Here is a 21,018-nt window from a genome sequence, read left to right on the forward strand (position 1 = left end):
TGATGGAACTTGCCTTTCAGGCAGCATGGTATGGTGGGAAGAAACTAGATTTGATATCAAAAGGACGTGGGCTTGAATCCTTGCTCTCATACTTAGGGTTCCTTGTATGACACTGGCCATTTCAGTTGACCTTTTTGGGCTTGAATTTCCATGTCAATAAAATAAGGGAATTGGATTATATGACTTCTACCATCCCTTTCACCTCTAGGCTTGTGATTGTCTCCAAAACTACCCTTCCTCCAAACTTCTTCCTTTCTGTATAGTGCACATTCATCATCTCTGTCAGCCATGTACACAATCTTGGTGTCATCTTGAGTCTTTCTTTTCCATCTGCCTGTCCCAAAACTTCCCAAGTCTGGATTCTACCTCTGTGTTGCCGCAAATCAGTCGGTTCTCCACCATCCTACTTGAGGTCTTCATCATCTTTCACTATGGTAATAGTCTCCTTGCTTCAGTTTTCTTCCCCCCTCCAAGCTATCTTCTTCATAGCTGCCTAAGTAATCTTCATTAGGCCTGGGTTGTACCATGCCACTAAGCTGCCCTACAGCCTTCAGTGAAGTCCTCATGGCCCCTAGGGGAAAATAGAAACTCCACACTGCCCTGACACACCAGAGGGCTGTAACCGCCTTCACTAGCTAGACTTCATGTCCTCTCTTTTGTACATTCTGCATGATTGACGAACTGAGCTTGTGCTTGTTCCAGGCCTTCATGCAAACTCTTCTCTGTGCCTGCTTTTCTCTGCCCCAGAATCCTTCCTTTCTTCAGGGTTCAGCTCATTTGCCACAGCTTCAGGGAAATCTCTACTAACTGCTCTCTTTCCTTTCCCACCCTCACCCCCCTCCCCAGTTGCTTAGTGCTCTCTCCTGTTTCAACTTATCTTAAATTTACTTTTCTAGGTTGATTTTGTATCTTAGACTATTATTTCTTTGAGTTCAAGGCTTATTTAATTAAAAAAAATTTCTATCAAAATGCCTTTTATGTAGTATGCACTTAGTACATGTTAGTTATATTGAATTGAATTTGTTGACAGCAAGATTGCACCATATCACCAGGTGCTGAAATACCTCCAAGGTAAGGAAACATCGTCTTATGTCATTGTTTCCCAGACTAATTTTACTGCAGAATGTGCTATGGAATATACCCACAAAACAGAGGGATTTGAAAAATTTGAAGGCAATGTGGAAGAAATCAATTCTGTTTTATACCAGAAAGTGGATTAAGGATTTTTGATATAAACATGTTATTTAAAATTTAAATTGGAAAAATATTGCTAGCATCATAATAATTTTCTCATGCAGCCTTTTCCACCACATTTCATTGAGTACATTTTGACTACTTCATGGTCCCACTCATAACTTGTTTCTTCCTCAGACAGTGATTGCACCAGCTAGAGGGACTTGCTTCTGAATAAAGAAGCGGCTGCGACGATGTCCCAGAGCAAAGCCTCTTATACCTTTGATGCTCCAACGGCCTTCATCAATTTCACATCTTTGAATAATGAAGATATATATAATGTGGACTCCTGGTTTGGTAGGTATCTGCTTTCTTTGGCAGCCTTGAGGACAGTGTATGTGCCAGTTGACATCCTTTTCTGCTTATATTAAGTATTCATTCTAGTTGTACCCCCTTTGTTATAAGGAGGTTTATTTATTGCCTGTGAAACTAAATTCCCAGTCAATCAGTAAACATTTGTTAAGTGCCCCGTGTGTGCCAGGCATTGTGCTAGGTTGCTGGGGATAAGAAGGAGCTCACATTCTATTAGTAGGAAACAGTGTGTGCGTGCGTGTGTGTTAATTTTTGGGGGGTGAGAAGGTGCTAGTAGCTGGGAGAGTCATGAAGAATGAGGTGTTTGGAGGAAATGAGGAGTTTTGAGAGGTAGAGGTGAGGAGGATGTGTACTCCAGGCGTAGGGGAGAGCCTGTATAAAGGCATGGCTGTGGGAGATGGAGCATGGTGTGAAGAACTTCAAGAGGGCGTGAAGAGGAGTGGTGTGCACAGAGCTGCAGGTAGGCTGGAATGAGGTTATGCAGGGCTTGAAAATCAACCCAGAGCGTTTGTATTTGATCCTAGCAGTAGGTAGGAGCCAGTGGAGTTTATTGATCAGGGCAGTGATGTGGTCAGACCTGTGCATTTGAAGAGTGTCATTTTGGCAGCCATGTGGAAGATGGATTGGACAGGAAAGAGTCTTGAGGACAGAATAGGATTCTCTTTATATTTATTTTGGACCCTATCGAAAGTGCCAAATGGGAAGTCAATTCTTAAACTTAAGTTATTTATTATTATCTTTATTTAAAGATCTCTTTTTATTGGTACCTTGCTTTGTGTTTGTGTCAGGCTAAATGCTTGGAAGAATAACTGCAATGGTCACACCATGCTTTTGTTCAAAGAAAACAGAGGTTTGGGTGGGGGTAAATGTTGAAGCATAGAGTGCAGGGGCTATGGCTAGACTGCAATTCATGTGACTTAGAGCAAGACCTAGTGTTAAAAAGTCATTGTGAATGCAGTGTGGTTGCTTAAAAAACCAGCGTGATCTTAGTCCACATGAATAGAAAGGGGGGAGGTTATAGGCCCTCTGTCCTCTGCCATGGCCAGGTCATGTCTGCAACCTTATGTTTCACATCTTAAGGAAGGTCATTGACAAGCTGGATCAAGTTGGAGTACACTACAAACCACAGAAAACAAATAGATAAGGAACTTGTGAAATAGCTCACAAGCCAGGAAAGGGAAGGGAATAAGCATTTGTATAGCACCTACTATGTGCCAGGCACGGCACTAAGCGCTTTACAGATGTTTTCTCTGATCCTTACAACAGCCCTGGGAGGTAGGTGCAATTATTCTTCCCATTTTATAGTTGAAGAAACTGAGGCAGACAGGTTACTGTGACCTGCCCAAGGTTACACAGCTAGTAAGTGTCTGAGGCTGGATTTGAACTCAGATCTTCCTGACTCTAGGCCAGTGCTTTATCCCCTGTGCCACCTAACTGCTTGGCACTGCAATATTACTGTGTTGTAGTGGTGTCAGTTATTTTGACTTTTTCCAAAGTTATCTTCCTCTTCAAAAACAGAACAGCTAATGATCTGTTGACTTGTTTGTAATTTTATCCTTCAAAAAGTAGTGGATATAAATAAGGGGGATTTCTATTCTGGACCTGATTGTCGCCAGGAAAAAAGAACTATTGTTGGGATTTTCATCCATTTTCATGATGGAAATCTTGGGGGATACACAACCATTCAGTTTTAGAATTTGTGACAGAAGAGAAGAAAGCAAGACATACACCTTCAGTTTTTAGGAGAGCACATTTCATAGGGTTTAGAGAAAAGATAGGTGATCCTGTGATCTCATGGACTAAAATTCTACAGGGGAAGCCGGCCCAGGAAGGCTGAAGCCCTCAGGAGTAGAATTCTGAAGACAGAAAGAGAAACTATTCCAATGAAGAGGTAAAGGGGTAGTTGTCTGAAAAAAGACCTGTGTGGATACAGAGGATCAAACAACTTAAGACTATGGAAAGCTGTGTACAGAGAATGGAAGCAAAGGCAAGATATGCCACAAACACAAGATTCCATGGTCTTGCAACAATGGTGGGGTCTGCTGATGTTCAGAATGAGCTGAGGGTGGCAAATAAAGCAGAGCATAATGGGGAAAGGTTTTAAGTAGCATTGGGCTGAGAGGGAGAAGAGGGTCAAAGAAAAGGTGTCAGGAGTTTGGCTTTGTGGGGGTGGGATGCTGGTAGATAACAGAACACAGAGCTTGCTGTTTGACTCATATTTTTCTTGTTTTTTCCTCTCAAAGAGAATGATCTCTCTCCTAGGAAAAACAGAAAAATGGCTAATAAGGAATTGATACCCAGTACACCAGGAGATAATAGGAGAGCACCTGCCTTGGAATTTGTCACCAAGATGAGATGAACTATGTTCTAGGGCACTGAAAGAATTGGCAGATTTGATTACTGAAGCACTGTTAGTGACCTTTTCAAAGATTATGGAGTTTGGGAAGAGTACCACAGGACTGGGTAATGGCAGATGTCCTGATTTTCAAAATAAAAGGGAAGAGAGGAAGCCTAGAAATTGTTGGCCAGTGAGCTTAATTTAGATTTCTGGGAAAATTCTGGATTAAAGAGATGATGAGTGGGCATCTGGAAGAGGAAATAGTGATTACAAAGTCAATATAGTTTCATCCAAACAAGTCTTGCTAGACTATTTCCCCTGTTTTGGAGCAGGATTATTTGGTGGGTAGATCAGGAGAGTGCTGCAGATTTTAGCAAAGCATTTGACAGGCTCATGCTAGCCTATGGGAAAGATAGAAGAGATAAGTTATAATATAGATAGGTGATATGTAATCTATATTCTAATAATGTTACATCACAAATAACATAATATAAATATATTACTATAATATAGCATGTATAAAATATGTGTCTATGATATAGATAGGTGATATATAATCTATAATCTAATAATGTTACATCACAAATAATAAGTATGTTACTATAATATAGCGTGTATAAAATATATATTTATGATGTAGATAGGTGAATCTGGAGCTGGTTGAATGACACAGCTCAAAGAATTTAGCTATTAATGGCTAAAATTAGTTTGGAAGGAGATCTTTACTGCATTGTTATAGATTCTGCCTTTAGTTTTGATATTTAATATCAGTGACTTGGATAGGTCCAAAAATCGTGTACTGATCACATTTGCAAATAAGACAGCTGGAGAAAAAGCACATTGGATGACAAAGTCAGGATCCAAGAAGATTTCTACAGGCTAGAATATTGAACTGAAGCTAAATAAATACAGTTTCATGTGACCAAATGTAAAGCTTTATATTTGGGTCCAGAAGAGATTAACTTAATGAGAACAGGAAGGGGTGGGGGTGCATGGCCAGTTAGCTAACAGTTTGTCTGTAAAATATCTGGTTGTTTTAGTTTACCTTAACCTATTGATAGTTAATACTGTGATATGGTAGTCAGAAATTTTTAATAGAATCTTAGAGTACATTGAGAAGCACAGGTACAGCACAAGGGAAGGAAAAGTCTTATTGTACTCTGCCTTGGCCAGACTGTGTGATGAGTTCTAGGTACCTCATTTTAGGAAGAACATTGATAAGTTGAAGATCATGTGAAGATTGTTAATCGAGACAGTGAAGGGCCACCTTATGATGTTGAAGAGCCTTGGAATGTTTAGCCTGGGGAAAGGACATAGAAAGGATTTGAGAGGCTATCGTGTGAAAGACAAATGAAACTTGTTCCATTTGACCCTCAAGGGCAGAATTGGGGACAGTGGGTGGGAATTGTAAGTCGGCTAAATTTAAGCTTGAAATAAGGAAAAAAATTCCTAAAAATTTGGAGCTCATCCAAAGTGAAATGGACTGCCTTAGGAGGTAGCTGATTCCCCCTCACTAGAGGGCTTCAAGCCAAAACTGGATGACTGTTTGTCAGGAATGCCCTACAAGGGATTGTGTTAAAGCATGGCTAGACAGGGTGGCCTCTGAGTTAGTTCCCTTCCAACTTATGATCCTCTATGCCCATAGGAGAGCAACCAGAAGGGTAGGAAGACTGAAGACCAATGTCGTATAAGCGTCAGTTGGTTAGCCTAAAGAGGGGAAAATATAAGGGAGGCATGGTGATTATTTTCAGATGTTTGAGGAACAATTATATGGACACTGTAGACTTATTTTGTGTACCATTTTACTGGAACAGATCTCAGCTCAGTCTAAGGAATGATTTCCAAATAATTAAGGGGTGTTAAAAAAATATGATTAATTACCGTCAGTGTCTAGGTGACTGACCAATTTGAGCTGGCCTTTGTATCTGCTTCTCTTAAAAGGAGTCTAATATTTTATTGCTCTGAATAATGGCCATACTTGTTCTACCCAAATATAGCTTGTCTAAAACCTGAGTGTAACCTATGACTGTTGTTATTTTTCTTTTTGTGTCCATCTACTTTACTCCTAAAGAGATCTCATTTTAGGCATGTCACCTTTTTTGGGAACAATAAAGAAGAGCCTGTTAGTAGTGTAGAGAGTAGATGAAGATATAACCTCCAGTAGGGTTATCTCCTCCCCATCGCTCCATTCCATGTCCTTGACGTCTCAGAATATACTGGTATAAAATACTGAGAGAGCCTGTCATAAGGTCTTTGTTGCTTTTTGAGCTCTTGTTTGACCTGGGTTTCTTCTTTCCAGCAGAGCCCTGACTGCCTGCCTGTGTTGGGTTGTATTCTCAGCTGCCCCTGGCAACATTTTTTTTTTGAAGTGAGGCAGTTGGGGTTAAGTGACTTGCCCAATGTCACACAGCTAGTGAGTGTCATGTGTCTGAGGCTGGATTTGAACTCAGGTCCTCCTGACTCCAGGGTCCGTGCTGTATCCGCTGCACCACCTAGCTGCCCCTATGGCAACATTTCTTAATGCCACAAAACTTTCAGCAACAGCCAGTAGACCCGAGACCTAAGAGAGAAGCACTCTTGTAGGAGACCAGCTATGCAGCTGAGATTTGGAATCTCCTTGTAGATGAAATAGCATGACCTTTAGATAGCTTACAAATCTCTTAGATATTAAAGCCTTGCCACTACATTTTCTTAAGAAAATCACGATATAGTTAAGTTGTAGATAACACCAGGTCAGGCCTATAAAACGTCCATTGATTACAGTGCTGAATCCTTACTTTCACTATTCTCTAGCGTTTTGTGAAGTATCTTCAATATCTTTGGTAGAAATTTGATCCTAAGCAGTCCTTCACCCTCTTTCTGTGGGATCACATTTAGATTTGTCGTCCCTATGGTCCACAAGATTCTTTGTTTTATTTTGTGAATGTTTTCTTTGAGTATAAACTGGTAAGGGTTTTAGGTATCCTTCCAGGTGAATGTGCATGTTTGGCATGGCATTGACTTGTACTTTCTTACCTGTTATTTGTTCCAGCTGTAGCTTAAGATATGCCACATACCTTCCATGTGACCCTGGGCAAATCACCTAAGCTGTCAGAGCCTTAATTTATCTATAAACTGGGAGTACGTGGTGCTAATAGGGCTGTCCCATAAGTTTGTTGTGAATAAAGGGTTCTGTAAACTTTAAAGTGCAGTCTAATTGTGAGTATTTATCAAAGTGATCAAGGTGATCTTGCTTTTCTACAGAGGAGAGGGCCAATTTGGAGAACAAGCCTCCTGAAGATGAAGAAGTACCAGGGCCCTCCTATAGGACGACACCTTTGAGAAAGGCCCATGTACCCCAAGCAGTTGTCCTGCCTCTGAGATCAGGTGAGTGGCCCGGAAAGAAAAGATATCATAGAGAGAGATGAAATGGCAGCACAGATGAGGTGTGAGTTTAGATCTTCGCTCTGTTGCCAACTTAAGTGATCTGGAGAATAAGCTAAGTGCTCTGTGTCTTGGTTTCTTCTCTGAAATGGTAAAAACCTATTTACAATATAATAGATATGAAACCCATGAAAATTCTATATAAATTTTATTTTAAAATTTTATTTCATTTTATATTTAGTTCAGTTTTGTCTAATTTTCAGTCCCAAATTCTCTTTCCTCTCTCCTTCCCCCATCCATGAGAAAGTAAGAAAAAACCAATTACAAATAAGTATAGTCATGCAAAACAAATTTCAACATTAGTCACATTCCAAAGGGGGAAAAAAAGGCAAGAAAGATAGCAAAAAATATGCTTCAGCCTTGAATCAGTCAGCTCTCATTCTGGAGGTGCACAGCAGGTTTCATCATCAGTCCTTTGTAATTTTGGTTGGTCATTGTATTGATCACAGTTACTACGTCTTTCAACGTTGATTAACTTTATAATATTGTTGTTATGGTATAAATTGTTCTTCTGGTTCTGCTTACTTCACTTCATACAGGTTTTCCTAGGTTTTTCAGAAACCTCAATTTAATTTTTTAAGGCTTGACCTATCTATCTTGGCCAAGCTGGAAGTTCTGGGGCCCAATCCTACTATGGATTGGCCCAGGAATTTTTTTTTTTTTTGGTTAGGCAATGGGGTTAAGTGACTTGCCCAGGGTCACACAGCTAGTAAGTGTTATGTGTCTGAGGCCGGATTTGAACTCAGGTCCTCCTGAATCCAGGGCCGGTGCTCTATCCACTGCGCCACTTAGCTGCCCCTACACCACTTAGCTGCCCCCACAGGAATTTTTAACCTGCTGTTTCCAACCTGGGCTGCTTTGCTCTCTTTAGGCAACCTGGGGACCTCCCACTCCCAGGGTCTGTCTGTGTTGTTGAACTTAGTGCAGACACTCAAATCAGCATAGTCTCCTACAGCTCAGAACTCCTAAGCTGAAAAGATCTGTCAGCCTTAGCATTCCCATGTGTTGGCATCTGCCACCAAACCCAGCTATGTGAATATGGCATCATTGGGGGGAAATTGGACTGCTACAGGACAATTGACCATCACTTAATCTTAAGTATCTCCTATAGTACTGCTAACAGAAAATTTACTCATATTCAGGTTTTGAACAAATAACGTCATCCTGCTCTGGTCATTATTTGGTTTGACAAGAACAGGATTTTATGTATAGTGTTAAAAGCCAGTGGAACAGCATTTTTGCACACATGGAGTAAAGAAGATGACTATAATTAATTGCTATTTAGAGAAATTAACTCTGATGGACTTTGAGTACTGGAGTTGATCATTGTGGACTGGATAACTTACTGCCACTGTAAGGCCAACTTTATCAGATAAAGCCAGGTAGAAGGAATCTCAAGGTAGTTTACTTCTATAGTCACAGTCTCTGTTCTGTTCTCACTTTTGAAGCGGTTAATTGAAATGAGGGAAAGAATTACATGGTGAAAGCATACTTTTCCTGCAAAGTGGAAATAACATCTCAGAATAACATCACGGAATTTGATTCTAAAGTGTTAACGACATTCTGACATTCTTTGTTGGCATAATATTACATAAGGTATGCCTGTATTGTGTGGTTTAATTCTTTTCCTGTTTGGTCATCTGTCCAGCCCTAAGTTTAACTCAGGTTAAACCTTATTATAAAACTATAAAACACCCACTGTGCATGCATACTTTGTCTGAGTCATGTATCTAGTTTCAAAAAGATGACCAGTGTCTAAATTGCTGGTTACCAAATACAAGCTCAGAATCTTGTCCATTTGGTCACAACATAAGCATCTTTTAAGAGGTCATAAATCCCTGTTGTTTATTTCAACATCAAGAGCCTCTTTAAGTGTAAATCTGAAACTGACCCCAATCGCGTCATTAACTAGATCTGTGGTATCACACAAATGACTGTCCTTCTAACGAACCTGTCTTCCCTACATGGCCTGAGCTGTTAGAATGACTTGAAGTCTATTAATTATGTCAGTTGATTCATGAAGATAGGCAATATCATCCATCCAACAAGTGTTAACTTAAGTATAGACTTCTGGGTAGTGCGTTCTACTTGGAAGTGGAAGAGCAACAAAGATTAAATAAGACTTGATCCTTACCTTCAAGGTAATAATTTATTCTCGTAGAAGGTAAGGCGTATATACAGAGAAGAGTTTAATTTACATCATTTTAACATTTATAAGAAGTGAATATTCTACATTCTTAGGACTATTTGTATATGTCTTATCTGCTCTATGAGACTGCAAGCTCCAGGATGGGCTGTTTTCTATTGTTTTAAAAAAATTTCTCATAACTTCTAGCGCAGTATTTTGCCTGTGGTTGGCCCTCAGCAAATTTTTGTTGAATGACTTAAGTACTGTGTACTTATTTGGTCTTTGTGTTTCCTTTGATTAGAAAGAGATGTAATGTTTACCCAGTTTCTCTCTCTCTCTCTCTCTCTCTCTCTCTCTCTCTCTCTCTCTCTCTCTCTCTCTCTCTTTCTCCCCCTCTCTCTCCCTCTCTCTCTCCCCCCCTTTAAAAAAATCCAGGGACTTGCACAGAACAGAACAATAAAAAAAGTCCAAAATGAGTAGCAATAATTTATAGAAACTCCACCCCCAAATCCAGACCCTCACTCCCAGCCTTTCACTTACTATTTTTTAACAATTCTAGCAAGACTCATTGTCTGCTTTCTTAACCTGTAGTAAATTAGAGGTGGGAGGGGCACGTTGCAGGAAATTAGCTGAAAGAAATGAGGACTGACAATTTAACGGTTAGGAAGGAAGAAGGGGAAAATGGTGAAAAGCTTACACAACTTCAAAAACATAGCAATATGGGATAATTCATTGTAGAGACAAAGAGTCCTGCATACCTCAAAGGTCCCCAAGGGCAGTGTTGTATTATAATGCAGTGTTTGTAAAGACAACCCTTGAGGCACCAAGAAAAGTTAATATTATGTTAACTGCATAATTTAAGAAGGCAGGATAGTAAGCTTTTGCAGTGTTTAGACTTGACATTTTGGTGGAAGTCCCCATTTCCTGACTACAGAGAAGCTAGTTCAGGTTTTTAAAAACTAAATTATGAAACAAACCATTACTTAAAAACAAATAAATCCCCAAACTCCCCTTGGTGCTGTATCTGTAATTTATAAAGAAAGGAAACTGGAAAGTCTTTTGGATTTAAAGTCAGAAAGGCAAGACTTGTGACCGTGTCAAGTTGTTGAACTTTGTTGTACTTTCTTCGTATATGAAATGAGGTTAATAATACTTACTTTATCTACCATAAAGACTTATTTTGAGAGATCAAATGAGCTAATATATAAAGCATTTTGTAAAACACAAATGCTATATAAATAACTATTGTTTTTATTGCAAGTATTGAATACTAACATGAGCATTTTTACCCACTGAGTAGTCCTTTGCTCTCTCTAGGGGTCTATTATATGCAATTTTATGTATTTAAAATTTTGCATTTAAAAGACTTCTTCTATGAAGGAGGTCCATAGTCCTCAACAGACCACCAGAGAGGTCCAGGGGACCATACACACAAAAAAAGAAGAGCCCCTGATCTGCAGCACTTTTTTACTCTTCTTTTGTCTTACATCTTTGGTTTCCTGTGCTGACTCTGTGTCTAATACATATATAGATACATATGCATGACTCTTTGTTTTTCCATTTCTCAATGTAGTCGCCAACACTTATGTGGAAACAGAGAATCCATCAGAAGAATGTGCTCCGTCGGCTGCTTGCTACTCCTTAGGCTTCCAGGAAACTACCTCCAAAAATGCCCCTGTTTTGGGATCCCTCGTTCCAGGCCAGTCCCAAAGGTAATACCAGTGCTTGGGAGCCAAGAATGGGTTCAGACGTCAAGGCTGGGCTTAAGCGGACAGAGGCAGCACGTCTCTACTGAGCCCTGGACACGTGGGGATTGCACTTCCTAGGACAGATGGTGCCTCTGTCCTCTTCTCCTGGCGCGGACTCCTGTCTCTCCTCCTCTGCTCGGAATGGATTCTCCCCATCACTCCCTGCCCCAGTCTTTCTCTAAAGTTCTTCTTTTCCTTCAAAGCTTAGTTCTGCTGGCTTCTCCATGAAAACTTCTTTGATTCTCTTCTCCCAACCCTTGGAAATGCTTTTTCCATCCTCATATATGCCCCAACTCTCCTTTGTATCCTATTTATTGTAGGTGGTGTTCCTCTTCCCATTACCATTTGGTCCCTGAAGGCAAGAATTTGAAGCCAAGAACTTGGGTGTGTCCTTAGCACTTAGCACAGGACCTAAAACATCTGAGAGACAATTAATTAAATGCTTGTTTAACTGAATGGCATACTAAAATAATAGCTTTTTGCTGCAAGAATTAAGCTGCACTTGAAGATTCTTTATGTCTTAACAGAGTATTGTAATAGAGTGTCTACATTCAAATTGCATTTTTGTTGCCTTGTTTCCTGCCTAGTAATAAAATTCCCTTGTAATTTACAGGTCCAGGGTTCCTGCTTATTGGGTTGTGTGAGTTGGTGCCATCCTAACATGCCCGCCATGTATTTTAAACTAATCTCAAGGAAACAGGAAAGCAGAGCATTTGTTTTTTTTTTATAGCATAGCTAGGTGGAAGAAATGACAGATTAATGGTGCCGGGAACCAATGTCCTCTGGGCAGGTGACACTGGGACTGCTATTGCTTAAGCACAGCATTTATCAGCTCAGAAAAATCACATTTTGGGAAGGGAATCTCAGTCTTACTTAATTTCAAATTGAATCAGAAGACGCCACGCAGGTGGAGTACACGGCAGCAGTCTTACTGTTCTTTGTTAGATGTTCATGGGGCTTTTTAGAGTTATGATGTCATATACCTAGAACTGGAGGGCTCCTCAGAAACTTTGGGGTCCAGGCACCTCATTTTACATATCAAGAAACTGAGGCTTGCAGGGGCTAAGTGGTTTGCTGTGTCTACAGAAGGAGAAAGCATCAGAGGCTGGATTTGAATTCGGATCCTCTGACTCTCAAGCCAGTTCCCTTTCTATCACAGGTGCTGGTTTTCATGGTTTGTTGTCTTGGGTAGGCTGAGACTCAAACCTGACAGAAAGAGGCTAGGAGCAGTTCTGTTGGCATCTTTAGTTACCTCTTAAATGTTTCATTTTATCTTTGACAGAGGTCTGTCATGTGGTTACCATGAAGATATTCCCCTTTTCTAGCCATATCCTGGACATCCTTCAGGGAGAGAGCAGGGAGGCAGGAAAGGATGGCATGTACAAACAAGTTTCTATGTTATTTTCACATGCGTTCAAGTAATAGGCTAAGAATAACTAAAAACCCTGTTAGCTACAGTAAACAATGAGAGGGTTTTTTTTTCTTTTAGTATTGCTGTAGGAGAGGTTAGTTTGTACTAACTCAAGCTTTACTGTGAATGTAGTAGGTTTTAACTTTTGATTAGTTAGCTAATAAGAATTTATGAAGTGCCTGCTATGTACCAGGCACTACTAAGTGCTAGGGATACAAAAAGTGGCAAAAGACATTCCCTGCCTTCAAAGAGCTTATGATCTAAGAGGAGACAACAAGCAAACAAATATGCAAACCAGCTATATCCAGGATAAATAGGAAATAATCAACAGAGCCACTAAAATTCAGAGGGATTAGAAAAGACTTCCTGTGGAGCATGGGATTTTAGCTGGGACCTGAAGGAAGCCAGGGAATCCCAGGGAGAACATTCCAAGTGGCTGGGGACAGCCAGGGGAAATACCTGGAGCCAGAGTTGGAGTGCGAACATTCCAAGTGGCTGGGGACAGCCAGGGGAAATACCTGGAGCCAGAGTTGGAGTGCAGAGGAGAGACGGATGGGTCATGAATGGGTGGGAGGTGTATTCAAGAGATGTTGCAAAGGCGAAATTGACAGACCTTGGCGACAGATGGGCTGTGGGGGGGTGAGAGATAGTGAGGAGTCAGAATGACTCTTAGACTTTGAACCTGAGGGCCTGGGAGATGGTATTGCCCTCCACAGAAATGGGGAAGTTAGGAGGGTAGAAGTTTTAGGGGGAAAGATAATGAATTTGGTTTTGGACATGTTGAGTTAAGATGTTGCAGAACGCCTTGGGTGCACACAGCTTTCCCAGCCCTGCAAAGGGCCTTCCTTGTGTTGGCTGAGTAGAGCCTCTTAGTTTCATTCTTAACTCCCTGTGTGATTTTTTGCTGTCTTATCCTAAGAAATGTTTTCTAGCTGATTAATTTGCTTTATTGTATTACCTGGCCTCTTTTGAAATGTATTTTCTTGATGATTTTGTAAATATCACTGTCCTTCTTAAATCCTTCCCCGCCTCCCAGTAGAACTCTCCTTTGTGAGAGATAAATATAGTCAAACAAAACAGATTGACACATTGGCTAGTCCTGAAAATGTATCTTGGATTTCCTCACGCTCATTCACCCAGGCTTCAGTGGGCTTACTTGTCCCTTACAGCCCTCAGGCCCTTTGTGGCTGTGATGTTGTGATACTATTCTTTTCCACTAATCTGCTGTATAACATTAAGAAACCTCTGTTTTATTGTGGAATGTACAAGTTGTGTAGCAAATATTGAAATCAAGAAGAGACTTAATAAAGCACTTCCGTATTCCCCCAGAATTGTGATCTCACTGATGTGGATATAAGTTACTTTCTTTTTGAATATATTTTTAAAATTTTTTGGATATTTTATTTTTTCCCCAATTACATTTGCAATTTTGAGTCTCAACTTCCCTTCCTCCTTCCCTCCTCCCCCTCCTTGAGACAGCAAGCAATTTTGATATAGGTTATCCATGTTTAATCATGAAAAACATTTCCACGTTAGTCATGTTGTGAAAGAAAACACTGCCCAAGGAGGAAAAACACACACAAAAGTAAAGAAAATGAAAAATAATATCCTTTGATCTGCATTCAGACTCCATCAGTTCTTTCTTTGGAGGTGGATCGCATTTTTCATCATGAGTCCTTTGGAATTGTCCTGGATCATTGTATTGCTGAGAATAGCTAAGTCACTCACAGTTGATCATTGGACAATATTGCTGTTACTGTGTACAGTGTTCTCCTGATTCTGCTCACTTTACTTTGCATTCGTTCATATAAGTCCAGGTTTTTCTGAAATCACCTTGCTTGTCATTTCTTGTAGCACAATCTTATTCCATCACGATCATGTTCAGCCATTCCCCAATGGATGGGCATCCCTCAATTTCCAATTCTTTGCCACCAGAAAAATAGCTTCTATAAATATATTTGTACAAATAGGACCTTTTCACTTTTTTTTGTCCTTTGATATCTTTGGGATACAGACCGAGTAGTAGTATTTCTAGATCTAGGGGTATGTACAGTTTTGTAGCCCTTTGGGCATAGTTCCAAATTGCTCTGCAGAATCATTGGATCAGTTCACAACTCTACCAGTAGGGCATTAGTATCTCATTTTTCCCACATCCCTTCCAACATTTGTCATTTTCCTTTTCTGTCATACTAACCAATAATTTGTGAGGTGGTACCCCACAGTTGTTTTAATTTGCATTTCTCTGACCCATAGTAATTTAGAGCATTTTTTCATGTGACTATAGATACCTTTGATTTCTTTCTCTGAAAACTGCCTGTTCTTATCCTTTGACCATTTATCAATTGGGGAGTGACTTATATTCTGATAAGCTTGACTCAGTTCTCTATATATTTAAGACATGAGGCCTTGATCAGCTTTCTGCTTGCTTTCTGATCTTGGCTGCACTGGTTTTGCTTGTGCAAAAACTTTTTAAATTTAATGTAATCAAAATCATCTCTTTTACATTTCATAATGCTTTCAATATCTCTTGTTTGATCATAAATTTTTCCTTTCTCCATAGATCTGACAGGCAAACTATTCCATGCTCCCCAAATCTGGTTGTGGTATCACCCTTTAAGTCTAAATCATGTACCCATTTTCACCTCCTGTTATATGGTGTAAGGTATTGGTCTATACCTAGTTTCTGCCATACTCTTTTCTAGTTTTCTTAGCAGGTTTTGTCAAACAGTGAATTTTTATCCCAAACCCTTGAGTCTTTGGGTTTAATAAACACTAGATTATTATGTACCTAATTTATTCCACTGATCTATCATTCTATTTCTTAGCCAATACCAGATTAATGATTACTACTTTGTAATACATTTTGAGATGTGGTGCAGCTAGGCCACCTTCCTTCACTTTTTTTTTCATTAATGCCCTTGCTATTTTGTTTTTGTTAGAATTCAGTTATGAATCCATCTGGCCCTGAGGATTTTTTCTTAGGGAGTTCACGGACTGATGGTTTGTTCAATTTCTTTTTCTAAGATGGGGTTATTTAAGTGTTCTATTTTTTCTCTTAATTTGGGCCATTTATATTTTTATAAACTGTCAAATTTATTGGCATATAATTGGGCAGAATAGCTCCTAATAATTACTTTAATTTCTTTTTCGTTGGTGATGAATTCACCCTTTTCATTTTTGATACTAATAATTTGGATTTTCTTCTTCCTTTTTTAAAAATCAAATTAACCAATGGTTAATTGTATTTGCTTTTTTCTCCCCCATAAAATCAGCTCCTAGTTTTATTAGTTCAGTAGTTTTCTTTTGATTTTGTTAATTGCTCCTTTGTTTTTCAGGATTTCCAGTTCAGTGTTTGAGGATTTTTAATTTGTTCTTCTTCTAGTTTTTTAGTTGCATGTCTGATTCATTGATTTGTTCTTTCTCTATTTTACTGATGTAAGCATTTAGAGATAAAAATTTTCCACTAAGTACTGCTTTGGCTGCATCCCATAGAGTACATATAAGTTTTAAGAACCTAGGTTCTGGGGGCAGCTAGATGGCTCAGTGGATAGAGCACCGGCCCTGGATTCAAGAGGACCTGAGTTCAAATCCGGCCTCAGACCAAATACTTGAGACTTAGCTGTATGACCCTGGGCAAGTCACTTAACTCCAATTACCTAACAAAAAACCCCCCAAAACTAGATTCTATCATGAAATGTTTCATTCAGGAAGCATAAAGGGGGAAAAGTAAATACAAATGAAAGGCAGACCCTTTATGCCCTTCATACAGTGTTCACAGGAATCTTTGACATAAATAACCTATAACACATGCCTTGTGTAACTGTGATCCTGGGGTGATGCATCTTGGGACTTCTGTTCCCTCATTGTCAAAAAGAGATCATTAGACTAGATAATTTCTAAGGTCTTTGCAAGCTCTAAAATGTTATGATTGTGTTCTAGAAGCCACTGTTAAGACTAAACAAGAAAAGATTAAATTACTAGGGTAAAAACCACATATGTCTTCACTAGGTAAGAAATAAATCCCTACTCCTGGTCCATTTAGGGCAGTTAGGTGGCACAGTGGATAGCACTCTGGGCTTGGAGTCAGGAAGATGAGTTCCTCAGACAGTTCCTAGCTGTGTGACCCTAGGCAAGCCACTTAACCCTGTGTGCCTCAGTTTCCTCATCTGTCAAATGAGCTGGAGAAGGAAATGGCAAACTACTCTGGTGTCTTTGCCAAGAAATTCCCAAATGGAGTCGCGAATAGTTGGACATGATTGCAAAACTACTGAACAATAACATTAGTACACTGTATCAGCTCTTGCTGGTTTCTTCTCCAGGGTGAGTAGAAACTTGTCTGCTCAAAAGAAGTCAGAACAGCGGCAGAAACATCAGCTCAGAATGAAAGCAGAAAGACATCCTGTTGCGGTGGTCAATGATGAAATGCCTCCCTCCAAGAAAATGAGAGTGTGAGTAGCCAGTTGGTTGGGTTTTTTCCTACTTTAGGTGACATTGCTTATCCCTTAATCTTCTCATACTCAGGTGAGAAGGAACCTTTCCTTTGACTACATTTTTTGGGAGGGCAATTGGAATTTGCTTTTGCATTTAGTAAATATTACTGCCAATGTAAGGTCAGCTTGTCTCAGGTAGACTTTCAGTAGTCACTGAGTGTTCTGGGGACACTAATGAAATGGTAACTAAACTGAAAACATACCTGTTTCCTAAAAAGCAGGAAATTCAAGGCATGCCCGACTATGCATGCACTGTTGACTGCCCTCTTTTCCTGGATCTTCTTTTGTCTCTGGATTTTTGGTCAGACACTGCTATCTCTTGCTTCCCCTCCTACCTGTCTGACTGCTCCTCAGTCTTCTTTGTTGGATCATTCATTATCCATGTCATGCCCACATTAATAGTATGTATACCCCAAGGCTCTGTCCTGGGCCCTCTTCTCTGGTTGTTCTTTATCATCTCACTAGGTGATCTCATCAGGTTTCAGGAGTTCACTTACCAAATCTGTGCATATGACTCCTTGATATGTATATCCAGGACTAGTCTCTCTGCTGAGTTCTGATTTCACATTATCAACTGCCTATTAGGCATTTCCAGCTACTAGGTGGTACCATAAGCATTCCAAATTTGACATGTCCTAAACAGAGTTCATCTTTCTTCCTCACATCTCTCGTGAACCTCTCTTTCTATGGAAAGCACCATCATCCCTCCAGTCTCCCAGATTCACAACTTTGGTGCCATCTTAACTCTTCAGTCTCCTCTACCCAACGCTTGTGCTTGTGCTCTCCCCTGCCTTCCCCCAAGGTTGCCTGCGATCTGCTTTCTGTGTGGCTTATGTAGGTTCTCTTCACCATTAGAATGTAGACTTCTCAAGAGCAGGGACTCTTTCACGTTTGTCTTTGTATCCCCAATACCTAGCACTGTGAATTATGCCAGGAGGTACTTAATAAATGCGTGTTTATTTTGATTATGCTTTGCTTGATTTTATGCATGCCTCTGGGCAGATCAAATACATTGTCTGCTTTTATCCTTTTGTACTCTAGCACTGAGGGCAAAAGTAAGCCCATGGAAGGTAGTGCTTCCAAAAATGGTGCCCAGAAGAGTGAGCCTTCCCTGGGACGACCTGCAGGCAGAATAGCTGTGTCTTGCACGCCACCTATAAGGTGAGGATCTTCCCTTGCTGGTATTTGAACTGTATATCAGGCTCATGGATTCCTTTAGAAGTCTAAGTGGGTGGTGACTTGATGGTTTCCAAATGAGCCTTGACCTGGTTATGATGACCTTAATGAAAATGTATCTGGATTCATGTTTCGGGACTTTGGAAATGACCCTTCAGGATCATTTGAGTGTTAGCATCTTTTGTCCTCTCTCAGTCCCATCTTTATTTCTGACTAGCTTGATTTGCCCTTTAGGAAGAAGGTTCTGAAAAGTACAGAGGAACAAGAGTTGGAGAAGAGACTGAGGATGCAACAAGAGGTGGTAGAGATGCGTAAGAAGAATGAAGAGTCCTTGAAAATAGCTCTAGCAGGTATGGGTTAGCTGCAGCCTCAAGGCCGCAGGTTATGCGCCCCTGAGTCTGTATAAGTAAGATATGATTATTAAAGCACTGAGACTAAATGTGTTGTACTGCTAACTGTAGCACCACAATTTGCCCTCTAAACATTGGTCTTCCTGAGGATTCTTAGGGGCTTTGGTGTAGATGAGAGAAGGAGGAGTAAAACTAGTTCCTGGAACAATTACCAATAATGTTACCTGGTAATGGAAACATGATACCTTTTCAAGAATAAAGCAGGATTGGGAGGACTAAAGCCTGACTTGTTCTGTCCTTTGGCAGTATCCACAAAGACACTGTCCAAAAGGCTGAGTCTAACCCTCAGAGTGCCAGTGTCAGGTTAGGAAGCTGGCAGTATTATATGTCTCTAGGTCAGCAAGTTAAGAGTGTTAGTTGATCAGTATTCTCTGTTTATGGTGATTACATTTCCAAAGTTTTGGGTTTGCTTTTTTTTGTCCACTCCATCCAGGGCAGCCTCTGAAGAAAACAGTGAGCCAGGTAACCAAGTCAGTTGACTTCCACTTCCACACAGATGATAGGATCAAACAGCACCCGAAGAACCAGGAAGAATACAAAGAGGTGAATTTTACAGCTGAACTTCGGAAGCATCCTCCATCGCCGGTAAGGTGATAGGCAAAGTGAGCCTCAGTTACCAATGTATTCAAAGTGACATTGGATTAGTATTCTAGGTAATTATTACTTAAATCTCAGAGGAGATTTCTAGGAGTAAAAGTAGCAATATGTAGGTTAACACCTTGGCCAGCCATTCTGGAAAATAATTTGAAATTGTACCAAGCACTACATACCCTCTGATCAATCAGGATTACTACTGGATGTCTTTTGAGCATCCTCGGTACAAAGCACTGGTCAGATGGTGGGAGAATAGTGATTTCGGTGAGAATGGGGCAAAGACCCACATGAGGCAGGGCTCTGATGACCTATCTTAAGTCACTTTTCTTCTCTAAACCTCGGTTTCCTCATCTATGAAATGGAAGTTATCTTTTTATTACTTCACTTGTGAACAAATTTGCAGTGAGGAAAGTGCTTTATAAACTGTAGATATTAGTAATAATTTGATAATCCAAGAACATATTAAATCCATGTAAACTAACTTAACAAGTCCAGAACAGAATGAAGACCAAGGAGACCTGGAGTCATTGAGCACAACCAGACCAGATATGGTTAATTAGAAATAAATTCCATGGAGTAGATGAATCTTAATCAAGTGTCTTACATAGTAATTTACATCATTTATCTCATTAGATCCTCTACAACAGTCTCATGATGCAAGTAGAACAAATGGACTTTATACTTAATTTACACGTGAGGAAAGTGAGTCCAAAGTCATACATTAGTGAATATCAGAGCTGGAACTTGAGTCCAGTTGGCCTGAGGAGTCCATTCTTTTTTCCCACAAAACAGTCATGGCACAGTGACAGTATTTATGGGAAAGGAAAAGAAAGGGTCATCCAGAGGCTGTAATAAATGTGGTTAGGATTTCTCTTTCTCAGTAGATACTGATAGAGTATGTAAAGTGATTGACCTCATTTGCTTTTCTGTGAATATATCCTACCCAAAGAGCTCCAGTACTGGAGTCAGAACAACGAGGTGTGAGGCCCTAACTTTGACATTAGCCATATTACCTTATGAAAATCACTTAAACTTATTTGGCTTCTTCCTCTGCCATAATAAAATGGAGATAATTTTGTTTGCTCTGGCTACCTCACAGTATTGTTATGAGGATAGGGCTTTAGGATTTGTGCATAGGACTTGTACCACCAGGCCAGGGGTTAAGGCTGCAGCAATCACAGAAACCACTTTAAAAAAAAGTTTTCCAAACACTGAAAGGCTATTGCTGTTTTTTTGCAGAAAAGTTCTCAAAAGAGATTTGTCATTTTGCACACATCTTCTCTGTCTGCAGGCCCGGGTAGGCAAGGGACCTACCATTGCCAAGCCTTTCAATTTGTCCCAAGGAAAGAAAAGACCTTTTGAAGAAACAACCTCTACTTATGTCCCTCTGGCACAGCAAGTTGAAGCTTTCCATAAACGAACACCCACTAGGTACCACCTGAGGAGCAAGAAAGATGATGAGGGTAAGTGTTCCCCTCTAAAATTGGGTGAAAAACTTAGTTGAGAATTTTCCTTTGTTGTTTGTATCTGAAGCATCCATCTGGCTTCATAAGGAACCGTTCATAAGGAGCTAACAATACAGATCTTTTTTTTTTTAAGGCAGTTGGGGTTAAGTGACTTGCCCAGGGTCACACAGCTGGTAAGTGTCAAGTGTTTGGTCTGAGGCTGAATTTGAACTCAGGTCCTCCTGACTTCAGGGCCAGTGCTCTATCCACTGCGCCACCTAGCTGCCCCTAACAATACAGATCTTAAAAA

At 40.1% G+C, this 21,018-nt stretch overlaps 1 protein-coding gene across 3 annotated transcripts in view; it reads left to right on the forward strand.

Moving 5' to 3' along the window:
- The window catches only part of TPX2 (TPX2 microtubule nucleation factor), a 60,467-nt gene that overhangs the window by 13,792 nt on the left and 25,657 nt on the right, over positions 1-21,018 (forward strand). For 2 of the 3 annotated variants that reach the window (XM_020990698.2, XM_020990696.2), the window contains exons 2-9: positions 1,372-1,530; positions 7,127-7,249; positions 11,008-11,146; positions 16,913-17,041; positions 18,125-18,244; positions 18,494-18,609; positions 19,103-19,254; positions 20,555-20,726. In XM_020990698.2, the coding sequence (XP_020846357.1) occupies positions 1,428-1,530; positions 7,127-7,249; positions 11,008-11,146; positions 16,913-17,041; positions 18,125-18,244; positions 18,494-18,609; positions 19,103-19,254; positions 20,555-20,726 (1,054 nt within the window). In that variant the 5' untranslated portion in view covers positions 1,372-1,427. The remainder of the gene's footprint in view (positions 1-1,371; positions 1,531-7,126; positions 7,250-11,007; positions 11,147-16,912; positions 17,042-18,124; positions 18,245-18,493; positions 18,610-19,102; positions 19,255-20,554; positions 20,727-21,018) is intronic. The other variant, XM_020990697.2, reaches the window with a different exon arrangement.

This window comes from Phascolarctos cinereus, unplaced genomic scaffold (assembly GCF_003287225.1).
Source record: "Phascolarctos cinereus isolate Bilbo 61053 unplaced genomic scaffold, phaCin_HiC Scaffold_2;HRSCAF=192, whole genome shotgun sequence".
NCBI lineage: Eukaryota > Metazoa > Chordata > Mammalia > Diprotodontia > Phascolarctidae > Phascolarctos > Phascolarctos cinereus.